General features: G+C 41.0%; 1 protein-coding gene across 2 annotated transcripts in view; it reads left to right on the forward strand.

The window, feature by feature from the left end:
- Window positions 1–22,573, forward strand: part of LOC124041657 (inactive dipeptidyl peptidase 10-like) — a 370,729-nt gene that overhangs the window by 343,318 nt on the left and 4,838 nt on the right. For both annotated transcript variants that reach the window (XM_046359492.1, XM_046359501.1), the window contains exons 11-22: window positions 3,089–3,212; window positions 5,253–5,291; window positions 5,835–5,942; window positions 6,354–6,445; window positions 8,234–8,281; window positions 8,789–8,910; window positions 18,206–18,250; window positions 19,423–19,521; window positions 19,621–19,690; window positions 19,873–20,067; window positions 20,271–20,325; window positions 22,065–22,164. In XM_046359492.1, the coding sequence (XP_046215448.1) occupies window positions 3,089–3,212; window positions 5,253–5,291; window positions 5,835–5,942; window positions 6,354–6,445; window positions 8,234–8,281; window positions 8,789–8,910; window positions 18,206–18,250; window positions 19,423–19,521; window positions 19,621–19,690; window positions 19,873–20,067; window positions 20,271–20,325; window positions 22,065–22,164 (1,097 nt within the window). The remainder of the gene's footprint in view (window positions 1–3,088; window positions 3,213–5,252; window positions 5,292–5,834; window positions 5,943–6,353; window positions 6,446–8,233; window positions 8,282–8,788; window positions 8,911–18,205; window positions 18,251–19,422; window positions 19,522–19,620; window positions 19,691–19,872; window positions 20,068–20,270; window positions 20,326–22,064; window positions 22,165–22,573) is intronic.

Raw genomic sequence — 22,573 nt, forward strand, 5'->3', positions numbered from 1 at the left:
ACAAAGTGGCATAGTTAAAGTGGCTAGTGATACATGTGTTACATAAGGATGCAGTCGATGTTGTAGAGTACAGTATATACATATGTATATGAGATGAATAATGTAGGGTAAGTAACATTATATAAGGTAGCATTGTTTAAAGTGGCTAGTGATATATTTACATCATTTCCCATCAATTCCCATTATTAAATGGCTGGAGTTGGGTCAGTGTCAATGACAGTGTGTTGGCAGCAGCCACTCAATGTTAGTGGTGGCTATTTAACAGTCTGATGGCCTTGAGATAGAAGCTGTTTTTCAGTCTCTCGGTCCCAGCTTTGATGCACCTGTACTGACCTCGCCTTCTGGATGATAGCGGGGTGAACAGGCAGTGGTTCGGGTGGTTGATGTCCTTGATGATCTTTATGGCCTTCCTGTAACAACGGGTGGTGTAGGTGTCCTGGAGGGCAGGTAGTTTGCCCCCGGTGATGCGTTGTGCAGTGCTCACTACCCTCTGGAGAGCCTTACGGTTGAGGGCGGAGCAGTTGCCGTACCAGGCGGTGATACAGCCCGCCAGGATGCTCTCGATTGTGCATCTGTAGAAGTTTGTGAGTGCTTTTGGTGACAAGCCGAATTTCTTCAGCCTCCTGAGGTTGAATAGGCGCTGCTGCGCCTTCTTCACGACGCTGTCAGTGTGAGTGGACCAATTCAGTTTGTCTGTGATGTGTATGCCGAGGAACTTAAAACTAGCTACCCTCTCCACTACTGTTCCATCGATGTGGATAGGGGGTGTTCCCTCTGCTGTTTCCTGAAGTCCACAATCATCTCCTTAGTTTTGTTGACGTTGAGTGTGAGGTTATTTTCCTGACACCACACTCCAAGGGCCCTCACCTCCTCCCTGTAGGCCGTCTCGTCGTTGTTGGTAATCAAGCCTACCACTGTTGTGTCGTCCGCAAACTTGATGATTGAGTTGGAGGCGTGCGTGGCCACGCAGTCGTGGGTGAACAGGGAGTACAGGAGAGGGCTCAGAACGCACCCTTGTGGGGCCCCGTGTTGAGGATCAGCGGGGAGGAGATGTTGTTGCCTACCCTCACCACCTGGGGGCGGCCCGTCAGGAAGTCCAGTACCCAGTTGCACAGGGCGGGGTCGAGACCCAGGGTCTCGAGCTTGATGACGAGCTTGGAGGGTACTATGGTGTTGAATGCCGAGCTGTAGTCGATGAACAGCATTCTCACATAGGTATTCCTCTTGTCCAGGTGGGTTAGGGCAGTGTGCAGTGTGGTTGAGATTGCATCGTCTGTGGACCTATTTGGGCGGTAAGCAAATTGGAGTGGGTCTAGGGTGTCAGGTAGGGTGGAGGTGATATGGTCCTTGACTAGTCTCTCAAAGCACTTCATGATGACGGAAGTGAGTGCTACGGGGCGGTAGTCGTTTAGCTCAGTTACCTTAGCTTTCTTGGGAACAGGAACAATGGTGGCCCTCTTGAAGCATGTGGGAACAGCAGACTGGTATAGGGATTGATTGAATATGTCCGTAAACACACCGGCCAGCTGGTCTGCGCATGCTCGGAGGGCGCGGCTGGGGATGCCGTCTGGGCCTGCAGCCTTGCGAGGGTTAACACGTTTAAATGTCTTAATCACCTCGGCTGCAGTGAAGGAGAGACTGCATGTTTCCGTTGCAGGCCGTGTCAGTGGCACTGTATTGTCCTCAAAGCGGGCAAAAAAGTTATTTAGTCTGCCTGGGAGCAAGACATCCTGGTCCGTGACTGGGCTGGATTTCTCTCTCGTAGGGAGCACTATGTCGCCATGGTCCATGTTTCAGGCTATAAACACTGTGGTTGTTCTCTCTTGTAGGGAGCACTATGTGGTCATGGTCCATGTTTCAGACAATAACCACTGTGGTTGTTCTCTCTTGTAGGGAGCACTATGTCGCCATGTTTCAGACTATAAACACTGTGGTTGTTCTCTCTTGTAGGGAGCACTATGTCACCATGGTCCATGTTTCAGACTATAAACACTGTGGTTGTTCTCTCTTGTAGGGAGCACTATGTCGCCATGGTCCATGTTTCAGACAATAACCACTGTGGTTGTTCTCTCTTGTAGGGAGCACTATGTCGCCATGGTCCATGTTTCAGACTATAAACACTGTGGTTGTTCTCTCTTGTAGGGAGCACTATGTGGCCATGGTCCATGTTTCAGACAATAACCACTGTGGTTGTTCTCTCTCGTAGGGAGCACTATGTCGCCATGGTCCATGTTTCAGACTATAAACACTGTGGTTGTTCTCTCTTGTAGGGAGCACTATGTGGCCATGGTCCATGTTTCAGACAATAACCACTGTGGTTGTTCTCTCTTGTAGGGAGCACTATGTCGCCATGTTTCAGACTATAAACACTGTGGTTGTTCTCTCTTGTAGGGAGCACTATGTCACCATGGTCCATGTTTCAGACTATAAACACTGTGGTTGTTCTCTCTTGTAGGGAGCACTATGTCGCCATGGTCCATGTTTCAGACAATAACCACTGTGGTTGTTCTCTCTTGTAGGGAGCACTATGTCGCCATGGTCCATGTTTCAGACTATAAACACTGTGGTTGTTCTCTCTTGTAGGGAGCACTATGTGGCCATGGTCCATGTTTCAGACAATAACCACTGTGGTTGTTCTCTCTCGTAGGGAGCACTATGTCGCCATGGTCCATGTTTCAGACTATAAACACTGTGGTTGTTCTCTCTTGTAGGGAGCACTATGTGGCCATGGTCCATGTTTCAGACAATAACCACTGTGGTTGTTCTCTCTTGTAGGGAGCACTATGTCGCCATGTTTCAGACTATAAACACTGTGGTTGTTCTCTCTTGTAGGGAGCACTATGTCGCCATGGTCCATGTTTCAGACTATAAACACTGTGGTTGTTCTCTCTTGTAGGGAGCACTATGTGGCCATGGTCCATGTTTCAGACAATAACCACTGTGGTTGTTCTCTCTCGTAGGGAGCACTATGTCGCCATGGTCCATGTTTCAGACTATAAACACTGTGGTTGTTCTCTCTTGTAGGGAGCACTATGTCACCATGGTCCATGTTTCAGACTATAAACACTGTGGTTGTTCTCTCTTGTAGGGAGCACTATGTGGCCATGGTCAGTTGGATCAGTAAAACCAAGACGACGGTAAGGTGGATGAACCGTGCCCAGAATGTGTCCATCCTGACCGTATGTGAGACCACCACGGGGGCCTGTGTTAAGGTGAGAGGCATGCTGTGTAGGGGGTGGGGGGCTTGGTAATGTTGAGACTAGGTCACACTCACCCTGGGCGGGGGGTCATTCTGTTATTGTGTCCGTGGGAGGACAGAGCAGACAATGCATTGACTTTATTACTGCTATGCTACCAAAGGGAGAGATACCATTGACTCGAATGTTGTATCAGCTGTTGTGCTTTTTTGTGTGCTTTTTACTATGCCTGCTAAAGGACACTTGTGGAGGGGTGCACTTTTTCTGTTTTGTTTATCTACCACATTGAATACAAATATTATCTTGTGGCATTTATCAGATAAACACACACTATAAGTCATATGAATTATTCTATTACTTTCAACTGGGAAGCCTTTATTAAATGATCATCTCAGCAAACTGTTTTCAGTAAGTAAAGACTTATTCTTCCCACTATTTGTTTTGATGGCAATGATTGCACAGTGTTATTATAAGCTATGTCTGGAAAAGGGCAAAGCTGCGGTCCCCTGTGGGGAAAAGATGGGAGTCTATTGGACACGGTCCAGTTCGACTGTCCCAGGGTCAGGCCCCACAGACGGCTGGACCACAAACAAACAGACGCTCCAGCCAAGAAGCGGCTCCGCCTGGGCGCAGAATCAATTTCTCTGCCAATGCTTTTGTCCTTCTCTCCAATGGGTTTTAATTTAAAGAGCACAGATTCCGGATTTCCCCAGTTGGCATTTTAACCCTAAAAGCACCAACAGGGGGTCAAAAAAATGTCATCATTTCTAAACCTGTTTTTATACTCGGTCAAGCAACTTGTTACCAACAACAAAAAAACTACATCTATCTAGATGCTTGTGTTAAAAAGGAGGAATGAAACATAATCAGTCTTTTTATACTAGCGATGTGTGGTAGTATGACATTTTGGGGCATAGCAGCCACTATAATAAAAATTATATATATAATGGCTGCTTTGCCCCAAATTTTCATATATATATTTATATATATGTGTATGTAAATAAATATTTAGCTTTCAGTCAATTTCTCTGCACCAAGTTGAGAGTCTCATCGTTCTTGGAACTGAGTTGATCGCCCATAGCATTCTAAAATTAGAGCTAAAATTCTGATGCCACCATATGGTCAAAATCGGCCATATCGGGGGACTGTAACGTTCTGGGTGTAGTGGGTGAGAAGTCAGGTGCAGGAAGCAGAGAGTTCAGGGTAGTGCTAATTTAATGCACAAAATGGCGAACATAAGCCAACCCCACGAAAACACAGGGCATACAACAAAACAAACGTCCCAAACACTGGGACTTAAACTGTCCAGCAAAACCCACGAAATGGGAAACGCGTAACCCACAGACGTGCACACAAGTTACACAAAACAATCCCGCACAAAGAGCAGGCGGGCCGACTGGCTAATAAAGCCCAACTAATCAGCAAATACACAACAGGTGTAACCAATAAACAGACAAGGAGGGGGAAGAAAGAATCAGTGGCAGCTAGTAGGCCAGTGACGACGACCGCCGAGCGCCACCCGAACGGGAAGGGGAGCCACCTTTCGGTAGGAGTCGTGACAGGGACACTTTAGGTACTACCGGTATCTCAGATTTGCCACTTTCTCAGCCTCTGAGTATTACAGGAAAAAAACACTGAATAAATAACAGACAAATGTTTTGAAATTTATCAAAATATCTTTTAAAAAATCTAAACATTTTTAAATGTATTCTTATTTTGGGTAATTAAAAACAATTCACTTGTGTTACAAAAGGTTAATAAAATAAAAAGTCTTAGAGTTTGACAGAAAGTGTTTCATACATTTAAAAAAAAGAAAAAAAATACTTTTGGAACTTTTAGGGGTTGAAATATGTTGGCGCTTTTAGAGTTAAAGTATTGAGGAAGAAAGGGAATTGAGTGATTTTGAGGGACTTAGGGCTGTCTATGTGGCATGCTTAATTCCAACCAGGCTCCACGGCTATTCAGGTTTGCTGAAGTAGGTTGGGATGTAATATGGGACGTATTATATATCGAGACATAATATTGGCTGTTAACATTCTGGCCTTCCTATTTCAGAGGCATGAGGAGGTCTCAGAGCTCTGGCTTTCAAAGCAGGTAAAAAATATTTACTTTTATCAGTAATGGCCAAACTTCCATTCAATCTTATTCAACAGATCTTTGTTGTGCACTCATAGTAGTAAATGGCCAAGTTACCATTATACTTGTACCGATGTAGGATCTTAATTTGATTACTCTTTTGTTGCTGAGAATTGCAAACTTTTAGTGTATTTGAGTTTTAAAAAGGCTTCTAAAGTTTATAATTTCACTTGGAAATGTCATTTGATTTGCCCTAACAGAAAATGAATCAATCCCTACAAATATGACCATTAATTATAATCCACATAATAATTCATATTTCCAGGATTATTTTCCTGCTGTAGTAAACTGGTTTAAATTCATGTCTTTTACACGATCTCTGTGATCATGTAATGATGTCATAACACTCTAAAATCAAATCAAATAAAATCGAATCAAAATTATTTATATAGCCCTTCGTACATCAGCTGATATCTCAAAGTGCTGTACAGAAACCCAGCCTAAAACCCCAAACAGCAAGCAATGCAGGTGTAAAAATGTTTGCTGTTTTTGTTTCGGCAGAACCAGGAACCAGTGTTCTCCAGGGATGGCAGCATATTCTTCCTGACAGTGCCCGTCAAGCAAGGCGGGCGTGGAGAGTTCCATCACATCGCCATGTTCACCACACAGGTACTAGGGTCACGTCACCATAGTTACATCACTGATGAGGGTCACTCATGTCACCATGGTTACCACTCAAAGGGTTCTGTTACCATAGTTTCCACCGGGGTGAGAGTAATATCTCCATGGTTACAGCACAAGTGAGGGTAGGGTTACTACTGTGTACCCATAGTGGTGAGCATCATCTCTCATTGGCCACTGTACTTTTTTGCACATATGTTATGTGATAACTCAATGAAAGTGGCTTCAACCACATCAAATTGCAATCCTTGCTAGTGACCAGTACTTAGGACGTATGATGATGATCTTGATGAGGATGATGTGATGACTCTGAAAACAGGAAGGCTTTTTAAAAATAGATATTGTAGATCACTCTAATAATAGTATGTTTCCTGTTTCTCGTCTCCTTCCTTGCTCCAGTTCAGAGCAGATCAAAACGAGGTCCGCCATCTAACATCAGGAAACTGGGAAGTAACTAAGATCCTGGCCTATGATGAGAGCAACGACAACATGTGAGTGTCTCTTCTGAACTGTGCATAATAAATCAATAATGAGGATTCAGGTATTTAGTACGTACAGTGAGGTACAAAATTACTTGTTTTGGCTCTGTACTCCAGCACTTTGGATTTGAAATGATGCAATGACTATGATTAAAGTGCAGACTGTCAGCTTTAATTTGAGGCTATTTTCATCCATATCGGGTGAACTGTTTAGAAATGACAGAACTCTTTGTACACAGTCCCATTTAAGGGAACCAAAAGTATTTGGGCACATTTACTTATGTGTTTTAAAGTAGTCAAAAGTATGGTATTTTTGTGCCCATATTCCTAACACGCAATTAATCACTATTAATGACAGTCATCCAACATGCTGTAATAGAAATAAGGCCATGCTCATGAAAAAAATAGTCCTCCCTTATCATAAATGGCACTGACCTCCACTGTTTTGAATACTTGCACATTAATGTGGATGCTACCATGATTACGGATAATCCTTGAATGAAACGTGAATAATAATGAGTGAGAAAGGTACAGTGGCACAAAGATCATACCCCCGAGAAATGCTAACCTCTCACCATTAACAATCAAAAGGGAAGCTTAGCATTTTTGGGGGGTATGACATTTATGCCTTTAACTTTTTAAATCATCACGATCATTTTGCAGGGAAAACTTTGCTTCTTGAAAGTCCCATATCTTGAAAACTTGACTGCTGACATGCAAAACATTTTGGGAATGTATCGTCAGTGGACTAATGAAACCTCATATTCATTGTATAATTTCAAATCCGAAGTGCTGGAGTACAGAGACAAAACAACACAACATTTATTGTTAACACATTTTTTGGATAGTCCATCTGTAGATTCACTACAGACTATCTTCAGACTCTTACCCTTACCCTCTTACTCTTAACCCTTACCCTAACCCTTATTCTAAACCTAACAGTATATCTGGCAAGTAGAGAGTAGAGCATCTACAGATGGACTATCCAAATTAAGTGTGACCAATGTGTAACTATCAAAATATTTTTGGACCTCACTATATATGAGTCTTATATGGATAGGTGACAGACAGTTGAGCATCTGCAGCCATGTTGAGTCCCATATGTAACAATTCCTGCATTGACTATAACATGACATTAATCATAATTCAACATATTCCTCATCAGTTCTTGACACAAAGGTATCTCATACATATGCAACAGCTAGTCTGGTCGACAGATCACATTATGTGCATGTATGGAATGATGAAGGAATGCTGTAGAGGAGTTGACGACAGCACCCAACCGAAAACATCATTGTTATCACAGTGAACTTGACTGTATGTTTATGGGGGGCTTTGTGTCATTACTCTTGTAAGAGTTGTGGTGTCAGGTACATTCCGAATCAAAATCTCAGACCAATGTAACTGCAAATCATAGACAGCACACCATAGTGCATTTGTGGGAAAAGGAGGTTTAAGAATTGACATTGCATTTTGCATCATAAAACATAGAACCTTGAGTGTGAAACTGTATAGTACCTGTATTAGCATGTTATTGTAGCTTGATAAGCAAGTGTTTTATCTTCTCAACTTGCCACTAATAAACCTCATGCGTATTGCCTCAAGACTGAGTGTCATTTGCATATGAAGTACACAGACAAATGTTGCTTATTTGAAAGTATCAGGTTTATTTCTCATCTAAATATGACATGTTCCAGGCACAAAGCTGTGCTTGAGTGTGTATTTATGGCATAACTTTGTTAGCGAAGGCCACCCGGATTTCTTTGAGACTCAATTAACTTGTTTGTTTCCTCTACACAGATATTTTCTCAGCACTGAAGGCTCACCGCGAAGAAGACAGCTTTTCAGGTGACTCATTTAGCAACCTGTCCTGAATCTTGCTTTTGACGGCTCCCCTTTGATTTACAGTCCCTCTCATATTCTGTCATTTTTCTTTTAGCGAAGAACATGCCATAACAACAGTAAACATCTGAGGTTGTGTGCTTACAGAAATGTAGAGATCCTCTGATGTAAGATCGTGTACACTGGATGATACTTGTTTTTATAAAGAGTATGGAGGTTGCACAGGCACATTAGGTTAATGATAATAAAACAATTTCAACAAGCCTTTCCAAATTCAGCTGCTCTTTTGATGTGGGAAAATCGTCTTAACTACATTTAAAATGCTTTCAGGTGAACCAATGACTTGAAGCTCCCAACCTCAACATTTGCTTGTCTCCTCATTTATGTAGAGTGTAAATATCATGTGCCAACTGCAAACACCACAGGTGCTAGATACTCTATAGGCCTGTTCTTTAGGGTTTGCAGTGGATGTTAAAACGGTCGCCTAATCTTCCGTCTTCCCCTTCCTTTCAGTGTGAAGACTGTCGGGTTGTTCCCTCGACACTGTCTGACGTGTGAGCTAAATAAGGCGCACTGTCTGTTCTTTAATGCTGAGATAAGCCCCAATGATAAGCATATCATCCTCCACTGTAAAGGTAAGCTAGCCGAGCTAAATGATGAGTTAGCTAAATCCTAACTCAGTGCATTGGATTCCACTCTTTACCACCAAGATAGCACTAGCAGGCCAATGCAAAGTAACCATGTCATTACACTGTAAAAGTTATCCAGCTTACCTAAATGCTAACACAGACAGTCCATTGTAAAGTAGTGCTCCATAGCGCCAAGACAGCACTAACAGGCTAATGCAAATGTCATTTTGCACTTTAAATGTCAGTCAGCTAAGCTAAATTCTAACACAAGCAGTGCATCATTCTGAAGGCTAATATTGATCTACATGCTAGCACCCCTCATCTGTCTTTGTTGAAGTTAGATAAATATTGATAGAGCTTAGGAAACTAAAGCATCAACCTTCTTTGAGAGGTAATTTAAAGACATTAGGGACCAACATCAACCAACCATTCATTATTTGAAACGGTGAAGTTATGCCAGCTAGGCCATTTGTCAAACCCAACCAATGCATAATCCGCTTAGACTTAGATTCAGGATCAGAGATACAGTACATATAAGATAAATTATCAGATCCAGCAAAAGTACATCAATTCCTCTAACTGCTCACTGTTTCCTTGTAAGGTATATCACATGCTATCAGAGAATAGCCAGTCCAACAAACACCAATGTGATAGTAGGATAGTAATGCTAAAAGCGAACATAACCGGCTCCTAAACATACACTGAAGATATATGTTAGAGACACAAACAGAATGTGATTTTATACCAGGGATATACACCACTGTTCAAAAGTTTGGGGTCACCTGGAAATGTCCTTTTTTGTCCATTAAAATAACATCAAATTGATCCGAAATACAGTGTGGCCATTATTAATGTTGTAAATGACTATTGCAGCTGGAAACTGCCGATTGTTTATGGAATATCTACATAGGCGTACAGAGGCCCATTATCAGCAACCATCACTCCTGTGTTCCAATGGCACGTTGTGTTAGCTAATCCAAGTTTATAATTTTAAAAGGCTAATATATCATTAGAAAACCCTTTTGCAATTATGTTAGCCCTCCTGAAAACTGTTGTTCTGATTAAAGAAGCAATAAAACGGGCCTTCTTTAGATCAGTTGAGTATCTGGAGCATCAGCATTTGTGGATTCGTTTACAAGCTCCAAATGGCCAGAAACAAAGACCTTTCTTCTGAAACTCTACAGTCTGTTCTTGTTCTGAGAAATGAAGGCTATTCCATTGCGAGAAATGACCAAGAAACTGAAGATCTCGTACAACGCTGTGTACTACTCCCTTCACAGAACAGCGCAAACTGGCTCTAACCAGAATAGAAAGAGGAGCGGCAGGACCCGGTGACCAATTGAGTAAGAGATCAAATACATTAGAGTGTCTAGTTTGAGAAACAGACACCTCACAAGTCCTCAACTGGCAGCTTCATTAAATAGTACCTGCAAAACACCAGTCTCAATGTCAACAGTGAGGAGGTGACTCCGGGATGCTGGCCTTCTAGGCAGAGTTGCAAAGAAAAAGCCATATCTCAGACTAGCCAATAAAATATTAAGATGGGAAAAAGAATACAGACACTGGACAGAGTAAGATTGGAAAAAAGTGTTATGGACAGACAAATCTAAGTTTGAGGTGTTCAGATTACAAAGAAGAACTTTCGTGAGATGCAGAAAAAAGAAAAGAGGCGTACAGAGGCCCATTATGACCCAAAGCACAGCTCCAAACTATGCAATAACTATTTAGGGAAGAAGCAGTCAGCTGGTATTCTGTCTATAATGGAGTGGCCGGCACAGTCACCAAATCTCAACCCTATTGAGCTGTTGTGGGAGCAGCTTGACCGTATGGTAAGTAAGAAGTGCCCATCAAGCCAATCCAATTTATGGGAGGTGCTTCAAGAAGCATGGGGTGAAATCTCTTCAGATTACCTCAACATATTGACAACTAGAATGCCAAAGGTCTGCAAGACTGTAAATGCTGAAAATGGAGGATTCTTTGACGAAAGCAAAATTTGAAGGACACAATTATTATTTTAATTAAAAATAATTATGTATAACCTTTTCAACGTCTTGACTATATTTCCTATTCATTTAGCAACTCATTTCATGTATGTGTTCATGGAAAACAAGGACATTTCTATGTGACCACAACCTTTTGAATGGTAGTGTATATTATATTGATTGATTGGTTTAATTTATTTGGCAATTTGTAAAATCCATATATAAGGGTGCTCCAGCTGGTGACGCCTCCACATACAATTTAAGAAAATGATCAAGGATAACACAATTAAACTGAACAGCCTATTTCCATTGTTGTCCTTTTGATGCAAGTGGGAATACAACAAGGTTAGGCGGCAATTGTAACGACAACAGACAATGACAGACACAATGACAGTCTCACATACCCTTAATATATGAACAATCAATCCCTAATATATATATATATTTATATATATACCTGCAAAATTGGCAGTGTTTCCTACTTACAAAGCATGTAGAGGTCTGTAATGTTTATCATAGGCACACTTCAACTGTGAGATATGGAATCAAAACTCAAATCCAGAAAATCACATTGTATGATTTTTAAGTAATTCATTTGCATTTTATTGCATGACATAAGTATTTAATACATCAGAAAAGCAGAACTTCATATTTGGTACAGAAACCTTTATTTGCAATTACAGAGATCATATATTTCCTGTAGTTCTTGACCAGGTTTGCACACACTGCAAGCAGGGATTTTGGCCCACTCCTCCATACAGACCTTCTCCAGAGCCTTCAGGTTTCGGGGCTGTCGCTGGGCAATACGGACTTTCAGCTTCCTCCAAAGATTTTCTAAAGGGTTCAGGTCTGGAGACTGGCTAGGCCACTCCAGGACCTTGAGATGCTTCTTACGGAGCCACTCCTTAGTTGCCCTGGCTGTGTGTTTCGGGTCGTTGTCATGCTGGAAGACCCAGCCACGACCCATCTTCAATGCTCTTACTGAGGGAAGGAGGTTGTTGGCCAAGATCTCGCGATACATGGCCCCATCCATCCTCCCCTCAATACAGTGCAGTCGTCCTGTCCCCTTTGCAGAAAAGCATCCCCAAAGAATGATGTTTCCACCTCCCATGCTTCACGGTTGGGATGGTGTTCTTGGGGTTGTACTCATCCTTCTTCTTCCTCCAAACACAGCGAGTGGAGTTTAGACCAAAAAGCTCTATTTTTGTCTTATCAGACCACATGACCTTCTCCCATTCCTCCTCTGGATCATCCAGATGGTCATAGACAGACTTCAGATAGGCCTGGATATGCGTTGGCTTGAGCAGGGGGACCTTGCGTGTGCTGCAGGATTTTAATCCATGACGGTGTAGTGTGTTACTAATGGTTTTCTTTGAGACTGTTGTCCCAGCTCTCTTCAGGTCATTGACCAGGTCCTGCCATGTAATTCTGGACTGATCCCTCACCTTCCTCATGATCATTGATGCCCCACGAGGTGAGATCTTGCATGGAGCCCCAGACCGAGGGTGATTGACCGTCATCTTGAACTTCTTCCATTTTCTAATAATTGCTCCAGTTGTTGCCTTCTCACCAAGCTGCTTGCCTATTGTCCTGTAGCCCATCCCAGCCTTGTGCAGGTCTACAATTTTATCACTGATGTCCTTACACAGCTCCCTGGTCTTGGCCATTGTGGAGAGGTTGGAGTCTGTTTGATTGAGTGTGTGCACAGGTGTCTTTTATACAGGTAACGAGTTCAAACAGGTGCAGTTAATACAGGTGATGAGTGGAGAACAGGAGAGATTCTTAAAGAAAAACTAACAGGTCTGTGAGAGACGGAATTCTAACTGGTTGGTAGGTGATCAAATACTTATGTCATGCAATAAAATGCAAATTAATTACTTAAAAATCATACAATGTGATGTTCTGGATTTTTGTTTTAAGATTCCGTCTCCCACAGTTGAAGTGTACCTATCATAAAAATTACAGACCTCTACATGCTTTGTAAGTAGGGAAACCTACAAAATAGGCAGTGTATCAAATACTTGTTCTCCCCACTGTACACACACACACACAAGACACACAAGACAATCACTTTATAATAACAACAGGCACTAAAAAGGCTATCCCTGGCATTTCCCTCTCCGCCACCTACTTTAATCTTACAACTCCCTTTAAAGACATGTTACTATTTAGCCATTTTTTTTCAGTGAGAACTTGAAACTACCTATGGAGGTTATAAGTTTGAAATTCTTTGGAGGATTATTCCAAAGAAATGCAGCCCAGTATAAAAACGTTTCTTTCCCTGTACCAGTTTAAAATCTAAAAGGAACTAAGTCAGTTTCACTCCTTCTAGTTGAATAGTTATGGTTATCCCTTACTAAGTTAAAGTAGTTACATACGTATCTGGGGACCATACAGTGGACAATCTTATGTACAAGACACCATTTCCAAAGTGGGAATAGTCAAGATGTATAAATGCTGGAAGTTTAAGAATAATCCTGACTAATTTGTTCTGAGATGTCTGCAATAAAAAATGTTATTTCTTGGGGGCACTATTGTACCTGGAAGAGCATGCATTAGTCGAAGTGGCACTGAACAATAGCCCCTGCCAATGTCCCCATTTGCGTTCTTATCCAGATATTTGGAGGTTCTAGCCAGGGAACCTAATTTTATGGATCAGTTTGGCGATAACATTTTCTGCCATGCTCTCCCCTGTCAGATGGTTATCTAGCACCTTCAAATCTGGGGATTTCCTCAGTTTCACTTTAGACCTGATCAAGATGGACTGACAGCTTTTTGTCATATAGCCATTTAATGACATTCAGAAGTTCAGCACTGAGGGCTTTCTCAACCATATTTTTGTCTTTGTGGGTAACCAACAGTGCAGAAAAGGTCACATGTACAGACAGATTTCAGACAATTTATATACAATAGAAATAAAAGTGGACCCAGCACACTCCCTTGGGGTACCCCGCAGTTCAAGATTTTGGGTTTAGACAGGGTCCCATCCACATCCACCATCTGTTTTCTTCCTTGCAGGTAAGAGCTGACCTATTTTACTGCTAAGTTGTTAAAGCCCATGTCTCTTAGTTTGATTAACATAATCTCATGATCCACTGTATCAAACCCCTTTTTGAGATCTAACATAACCATACCACAAAATTTCCCCCCGTCTACTTCCTTATGTGGTCAGTCAGATATAGTAGGCAGGTGTCAGTGGAATGGAATAATTAACTTCCTGTCTGCAATATCATATACAGTGCCTTGCAAAATTATTCATCCCCCTTGGTGTTTTTCCTATTTTACTGCATTACAACCTGTAATTTAAATAGATTTTTATTTGGATTTCATGTAATGTAGATACACAAAATAGTCAAATTTGGTGAAGTGAAAATAAAAAAATAACTTGTTTAAAAAAATAAAATAAAAATTAAAACTGAAAAGTGGTGCATGCATATGTATTCACCCCCTTTGCTATGAAGCCCCTAAATAAGATCTGGTGCAACCAATTACTTTCAGAAGTCACATATTTAGTTAGATTGCACACAAGTGGACTTTATTTAAGTGTCACATGATCGCGGTATATATACACCTGTTCTGAAAGGACCCAGAGTCTGCAACACCACTTAGCAAGGAGCTCTCCAAACAGGTCAGGGACAAAGTTGTGGAGAAGTACAGATCAGGATTGGGTTATAAAAACACATCCGAAACTTTGAACATCCTACGGAGCACCATTAAAACCATTATAAAAAATGGAAAGAACATGGCACCACAACAAACCTGCCAAGAGAGGGCCGCCCACCCAAACTCACAGACCAGGAAACGAGGGCATTAATCAGAGAGGCAACAAAGAGACCAAAGATAACCCTGAAGGAGCTGCAAAGCTCCACACCGGAGATTGGAGTATCTTTCCATAGAATAACTTTAAGCCGTATACTCCACAGAGCTGTGCTTTACGGAAGAGTGTCCAGAAAAAAGTCATTGATTAAAGAAAATAATAAGCAGACACATTTGGTGTTGCCATAAGGCATGTGGGAGACTCCCCAAATATATGGAAGAAGGTACTCTGGTCAGATGAGACTAAAATTGAGCTTTTTGGCCATCAAGGAAAACGCTATGTCTGGCGCAAACTGAACACCTCCCATCACCCCCAGAAAAGCATCCCAGCATCCAGTGAATCATGGTGGTGGCAGCATCATGCTGTTGGAATGTTTTTCATCGGCAGGGACTGGGAAACGATGGATGGCACTAAATACAGGAAACTTATTGAGGGAAACCTGTTTCAGTCTTCCTGAGATTTGAGACTGGGACGGAGGTTCACCTTCCAGCAGGACAATGACACTAAGCATACTGCTAAAGCAACACTCGAGTGGTTTAAGGGGAACATTTAAATGTCTTGGAATGGCCTAGTCAAAGCCCAGACCTCAATCCAATTGAGAATATGTGGTATGACTTAAATATTGCTGTACACCAGCGGAACCCATCCAACTTGAAGGAGCTGGAGTAGTTTTGCCTTGAAGAATGGGCAAAAATCCAAGTGGCTAGATGTGCCAAGCTTATAGAGACATACCCCAAGAGATTTTGCAGCTGTAAATGCTGCAAAAGGTGGGTGGGAGGGTGGGTGGGAGGGAGGGGGGGGGGTGAATAGTTATGCACGCTCAAGTTTCTATTTTTTTGTCTTGGTTCTTGTTTGCAAATATTTTGTATCTTCAAAGTGGTAGGCATGTTATGTAAATCAAATGATTACAACCCCCCCAAAATCCATTTTAATTCCAAGTTGTATGGCAACAAAATAGGACAAATACCATGGGGGTGAATACTTTCGCAAGCCACTGTAGCTTTGAAATCGTGTCATTACATACTTTTGAGGACAATTGGCAAGTTTTTCGACATATACACTGACTTTGAGAAGGGATTGCATGACAATTAGCTTAGCAACAGCGTGATGCAGCATGACAACGTGAACACGGTTGGTCGACAGTCTGCTGGGTTGGGCGTTATCCTATTACCTTTCTATAATATCTCTGGCAACATCACCATGGACTAAAGAGGCAGACAAATAGGCAGACAAATAGGAAAAATGTGCTAGACCCTCCGTTAAATGAAACATTTCTCGAGGTAGGAATATCTAAAAACAAATATTAAAAAAGGCCCAATGGCTCATTCGCGAGAATATCCTCCTGAACTATGATATATGACAATGTATTTTGACATTTATGATAGATATTTCCGCGATCTAAAATCCAATTCCTATTAACTTCCAGTGTAGCGAGAGGGACTTTATCACAGTGCTACGTCATACCTGCCGGATTTCTGCCTGCTTGAACTCCAATAACTCAGATACACATGAAAACATGGAATGACACAGGAAATCAATAGAACATCACTCAGGGATGTACATCAACAATATAACATTACAAAATGTGTGAACCTTTCCTTTAAAAGGCCAGAGACACATCATTACCAGGGAGAGTTCTTGCAATTTGTGCTGGGAATTATCTCATTTTTGCATGTAGATGAAATAATCTTGTTGTGATGAAGAGTCTAATATGAATTAATATGAAGATGAACTCCAGGGACACCTCCCTAATATTGAGTTGCACCCAATTCGTTTGGGAATGGACTCTACAAGGTGTCGAATGAGTTCCACAGGGGTGCTGGCCCATGTTGTGTCTAATGCTTCCCACAGTTGTGTCAAATTAGCTGGATGTAGTTTGGGTAGTGGACCATTCTTGATACATAGGAAACTGTTGAGTGTGAAAAACCCAGCAGCTTTGCAGTTCTTGACACACCCCGACTGGTACAGCTGGCACCTACTACCATACCCCTTTAAAAGGCACTTACATATTTTGTCTTGCTCATTCACCCTCTGAATGGCACACATACACAATCTATGTATCAATTGTCTCAAGGCCTAAAAATCCTTTGACATTTCTCCTCCTCTTCCTTTACACTTATTGAAGTGGCATCAATAAGGGATCATAGAGTCATAGAGTAGCTTTCACCTGGATTCACCTGGTCAGTCTGTGTCATGGAAAGACCAATGTTTTGTTAACTCAGTGTCTAGTTCCAATTTAATCAACCATTATGTGTCATTGGCCCTGTGAGTCACAACCCATTTGACAGATGTCAGGAGTTTGCCTTTGGCAATCTGTCATTATTGAACATTTAGTGTAGAGAGACTATCAAACAATTCAAAATCAAATTAGCCGCTCTATTGTGTATAATTCCTTTACGTGCTGTTATCGTGCCATGCACAGCGCATTAAAGAGAGTTTATTGCCATTGCGGTTGTTTATTGTTTAGGTTTGTTTTAACCACATGTATTCATAATGTATGCTTGGGTGCGTTAGTCTTGTGCACCATGAGTTAATGGGCAAAAAGTACCATCCTGATTTTGAGCAATAAACACAATGCAGTTAGCATGTCATCTGAGGATAAGGCTACATTCAGTAAAAACCAAGCAGCTTGTCATGACCACACTCCTCAACAAGCGTATTAAAGTTAGTTAATTCCCTCCATTAAACGCAACGGATATCATTACCATTGTCGAGCAGGTAGAAGTGCCATAACAGCAGCCCTTTTCCTTTGCTGAGTTTGCAATATCCTTGAGAGCCATTGCTCCTCGAATGATTTAATGCTGCATTGTTGTGAATGATCTCTTATTATCTTTTCTAACAAAAACAACAACCATGTAAGACATGATAAAACTCGCTTTAGGGGTGAAAATGAAACTATGCTTCCTCTTCCTTGATCTGTGTTGGGCTTTAAAGGCCTCATATGTTTACCATTCCTGGTAATAGTGTGTGGTTGTAAAATCACCATTACCTCGGTTACTATTATTCAAACGGAAGGGCTAGCCTGAGTGAACAGTGATTTGTGGAGGGTTGGGGTATCCCCTGAGGTGTCCGCTTGATCTTATTAACCTCAGATTGGGTGTCTTCCAATGGGCGCTGAATATAATTGACTTAATCTGAAAGGCCTGGTTTATTAGAGGCAGTTTGAATTACCTTTAACTATTGAGTGTAATAGGTAAAGAAGTGGAGGTAAAATAGGTTACAGTGGTTGTGACAGCAGCTAGGGGATTGGAAAGGCTGCTGTATTGTATTTGTGACTATGCTACCCTGCTTGAGACATGCTATTTTTTTAAATCTCTTTATGTACAAATAGGATGCATTTGTATGTCTTACTCCTCTAACGTGTATTGCTTGGGGAAACTGGTATTTTGTGACTCAAGCTTAAGTTGTCGACTCAAGTCACACCAAATTGTAAATCTTCAGCCATTCAAAGGATTTGAGGATACCGATTTCAAATCTTTTAATCCTTTTTTTTTCCCCGCAGGTCCTGGAGCACCCACTGTGATCTTACACAGCCTCAATAATGCCAGTAAGAAGTCAACTTAATCTCTCTTAACTGATAGGTATGTCATAAACTGCTCAAAGGAGTTAGCGAGACAACTTAGAACGTTGGCATTTTGCCAGAACCAACAAGTGTAAAAAAATGATAATAATAACTTTGTTCAAATATTGAAGATTTGCTGTTGAGAAATACCAGCCCCCCCTCTCACTGGTACCCTTGTTGACTCTGAACTAGCAATGCGAATCGACCCCCTGCTGTCTTAATTTCCTTATTTTCATTTACACCATCCATGTCTGGATATCTGTCATTGTTTTGTCTTGAACGTTAACAGCTGCAGTGGGAAAAATGCAATCAATTTGCCCAGGGTTATTTGGACAAACCTTCCAATCCACAGCTGAGAACTTCAGGACCTTGGCAGTTTCATAATGAGACACCTATTGATTTGGGGTTTCTATTGAAAATACTGGATGAATGATTTTTTTCCAGTTTCCTCTCAGTTGGCTGAAATGAAGGATACAATAGGCATTCATATTGTGTAGTTTAATGTGGAGAAATTGGCAGGGGGGGCTTCTTTTTAAAACAACCATTGACAAGCAGTTGTTGGTAAATATGAGATATCTTTGGCGAAAGGAAAACGTTCTGCATGCCAGTGAGTCTGCTATTTGCTCTGCCAGCTGTGGCAAGATCAATAGCACACCTACTCAATCGTATACAGCAGACACTGATTATGTTACAGTGGTCAAACTCAGATGCAGGCATCACCGCTCAGGCTACATTAGTTCATTATTTGGATGCTGAAGTACAATGTTGAGTTCAAAATCATTCCCATCTGTCATCAGTGTTTGTGTGTTTTGATGATACCACAGTCTTTATAGTAGACCAATAAACATCTTATTCTGGGTTAGAAAATACAATGCACCTGGTCGTATGCACCATTCAAAGGCTTGTTGTAAGGGCTAAACAATTGGCACCTGGTTGGTTATCAAGGACACTGTTCAACTCCCCACTAGAATTATCATTAAAAAGTGTGCGGGAAATCCTTGAAAGCTGTAAAGTTTATTTTTATTTCATTTCAGGCTTGAATGAGAAGTCTTTATGCGTTATATAAGTCTAATATAATTCCACTTGCATCTTGCTAGAATAAGTGGCCCACATTGTGAACATATCTAAAGACTAATGCAACCTTGTTCCCCTATTAGATTACTACATCCTTGAGAACAACTCTCTACTAAAGGCCGCTTTAAAGGTCAAGAGGATTCAGATGACGGATTTCAGAACAATCCAGATGGAACATTTTGGTATGACAGATCATTTTGGCTAATGACACATTTTTTTTCTGTCAGTTTCTCTAATCTATTATTCTAAGGTTGTTGCTAATGGCTACTTTCTCTGCTCAGATCTGCCTTTGAAGATCTCTTACCCACCAGACTTTTCTGAATCGCGTCACTATGGCTTGCTATTGATCGTGTACGTATCGTCATCAGTATCTGTGCTCACTGTTGTTGAATTTATCTGTTTGAAGTGTTTTAATCTATGTATTCCCATCTAGTTTGATTGATATGAACCCCATCGTGTGAGAGTCAGACTGTCGTTACAGTGCCCATAGTGTCAACGCTATTTCATTCTAACAATTCTATTTATTCTTTCAGCGATGGCTCCCCCGGTGGCCAGGCGGTGAGCGACCGTTTCGTCCTGGACTGGGATTCGGTTCTGGTCAGCTCGGATAACGTCATAGTGGCTCGTCTGGACGGCAGAGGGAGTGGCTTCCTGGGCCAGAGGGTTCTACATGAAGTCCACCGGCGTTTGGGAACCGTAGAGGTGCAGGATCAAATCACAGCTGTGGAGTATGTATTAGTTGTATCCCATTAAATGTCATTTGGTTTTAACTCTAGCTATATCAATAAGTAATTAGCCTTAGAATACATGCTAATTCAACAATCTGCTCACATTTTCCATTTAGCTGTCAAACAATCTTAAAACATTTTGGGGAAGTGAATTCATATTGCTGTTGTCTATGAGTGACGTCATGCTTTGTAACTTATTTCAGATACATGTTGACATTCCCGTACATTGATCGGACACGGATAGGAGTATTTGGGAGGGTAAGAATCTATCATACTTCTAATAGGCATCTGATTTTGAAAATCTGTAGACCAATTTTACGGAAACGTTGCAGAAATGCTTCAATGGTAGGAAAATTGTGTGCTAAGAAAACTGTGAAATTCTATAAAAATTACAACATGATGGAATATATTGTTTTATGGTATATGGAGTACATCTGAAATTAAGTCAAATGTTGTCTGGAATAGCACAATATGACAATGTGACATTTTTAAATTTATATAAGTACAGACTCAGAGTTTAAATTGTATATGGGAAAGTTGGGAAAGTTATGCTTCTTTTAAATTTGATAAACTTGTTATCCCACTTTGTTGAGAAGTAGGAGAAAAATGACCTTGAATGATTTTCACACTTTCTAGAGAGCGATTCTTTGTTTATAACCATTCAACATCATTCACACCCTCTCAAACCTTAGCCCCACCCATCTCTTTAAGAATTCACATGTAATGGTATGAGTGAGCATGGCATTGTGCTCCAGAAAGTAGTCTCTCTATTATCTCCCTCCGTTGTCTCAGCCAATCATGTATCCTGCCTTTCTCCCTACATTGCTCAGTGCTTCTCCTTGACTAAATGAGACTCATCATTTCTTTATTTAATTCATATTTACAGATCCCATACACGTTTTTAATTAAGGCATATGACATTTTCAAACAGACCTACCGTGAAGTAGAAAATAGCGTCAAACTCATGCGGTCCTGAATCTGGTCAAAAATGGATTAAAATGTATGTATTTTGCTATCAAAAACATCTATTTTTTTAAAGGATCAACTATTTGGTGGGGTTTCTATGTATGGAGAACATCTAATTTTTGGTTCTCCTTTCTGGGTTCACTTGGAGAGAAATAACCTTAATTCTTTACCATTATATGAATGGTCGTCAATGGCAGTATTCTGACCGAGTAAAGTATTCGCACCACTTTTTTTTAAAGATACATTCTTGTTCTTTGATGTGTAGAGGGAACATCAAAGTTACTCCTGATGTATTTGTTTGTCCAAATTTGCATTATTTGAAAGGGAAATAATCTCTGTTACTTGTCTGTCAACATATGAGTGTGGCCCTATGTCTCTGTGTTGCAACATTTTAAGCCCAATGATGTGTTTTTGCAACAGTTACGAAATTACCTCTAGCTCTGGCTCAGAATGTTTGATTAAAAAAAAATGTTTAAATACATAATCACCACATCTTAGAGAAGACGGTAAGCAATTTTTCAAGTCATGTACTTGCATGGATGGCTACCAACATATGCATTGTGTAGGGGACCAGTGTGGTCTTAAACAAGTGGACATGCTTCTAATGTTTCAGGGGCTACTGATGCCACAATAATACATCTGACACAAACAAATGTTACTAAGATACATTTAGGTCTAAGGAGATGCACTATGTAGTGTTAAACATAATTATTTTGTTGATGACCTGTACATTTTATGACCTGTAGGTCATTGTTTATGACCTGTAGGCAGAGTTACATTTTTGCAACCATGGGTCTCATAGGGTTAATGACTTTAGGAGAAACGTACTCAACCTGTCAGGACCAAATTTCACATTATTTGTTCGCAGTTTCCCGGGATTTGAAAGTTGACACTTTTTTAATTTTGTTTAAAAAAATATATCGTTTTTTGATTGATTTCAAAATGATAAAGCTGTCCCGAATCTGTGTATTGTACGGAAACTGCATTTTTTGTTTACTTGTTTGTATCTTGTTGTTTTGATTGTCTTCCAGGGTTATGGTGCCTATATTACATTAATGATGCTCAAATCAACCGACAGCCTGTTCAAATGTTCAGTAGCAATGTCCCCCGTCACGGACTGGAAACTATATGGTGAGTAGAAGCTTGGAAATCCCAATGTCCGTTCCATTGACGGATTCCAGATATTACACTTCGCAAGGATGGATAGAGGGGTAGGAAAGGAAAGGAGATGTGACTGAAGTGTTGACACCTAAGTCGGGTATCCTCTTCACTTGGGGCACCGTTTATGTAGAGTATGTGATTCACCTCACACAGGGCACCATTTACGTAGGAGATTGTCCTATTTTGTAAAACATTCCTCAATAAGGAATTGGATACTGTTCAAATTGTAGATGATACATTGGAACACATGAGCCACACAGAGAGACCAAATGACGGAAGATTGAACCATAGAGATCCCAGTATCTTCAATGGCTGTACGAAGTTGCTGGATATTGGCGGGAACTGGAACACGCTGTCGTACACGTTGATGCAGAGCATC

Source organism: Oncorhynchus gorbuscha, linkage group LG01 (genome assembly GCF_021184085.1).
Source record: "Oncorhynchus gorbuscha isolate QuinsamMale2020 ecotype Even-year linkage group LG01, OgorEven_v1.0, whole genome shotgun sequence".
NCBI classification, from domain to species: domain Eukaryota; kingdom Metazoa; phylum Chordata; class Actinopteri; order Salmoniformes; family Salmonidae; genus Oncorhynchus; species Oncorhynchus gorbuscha.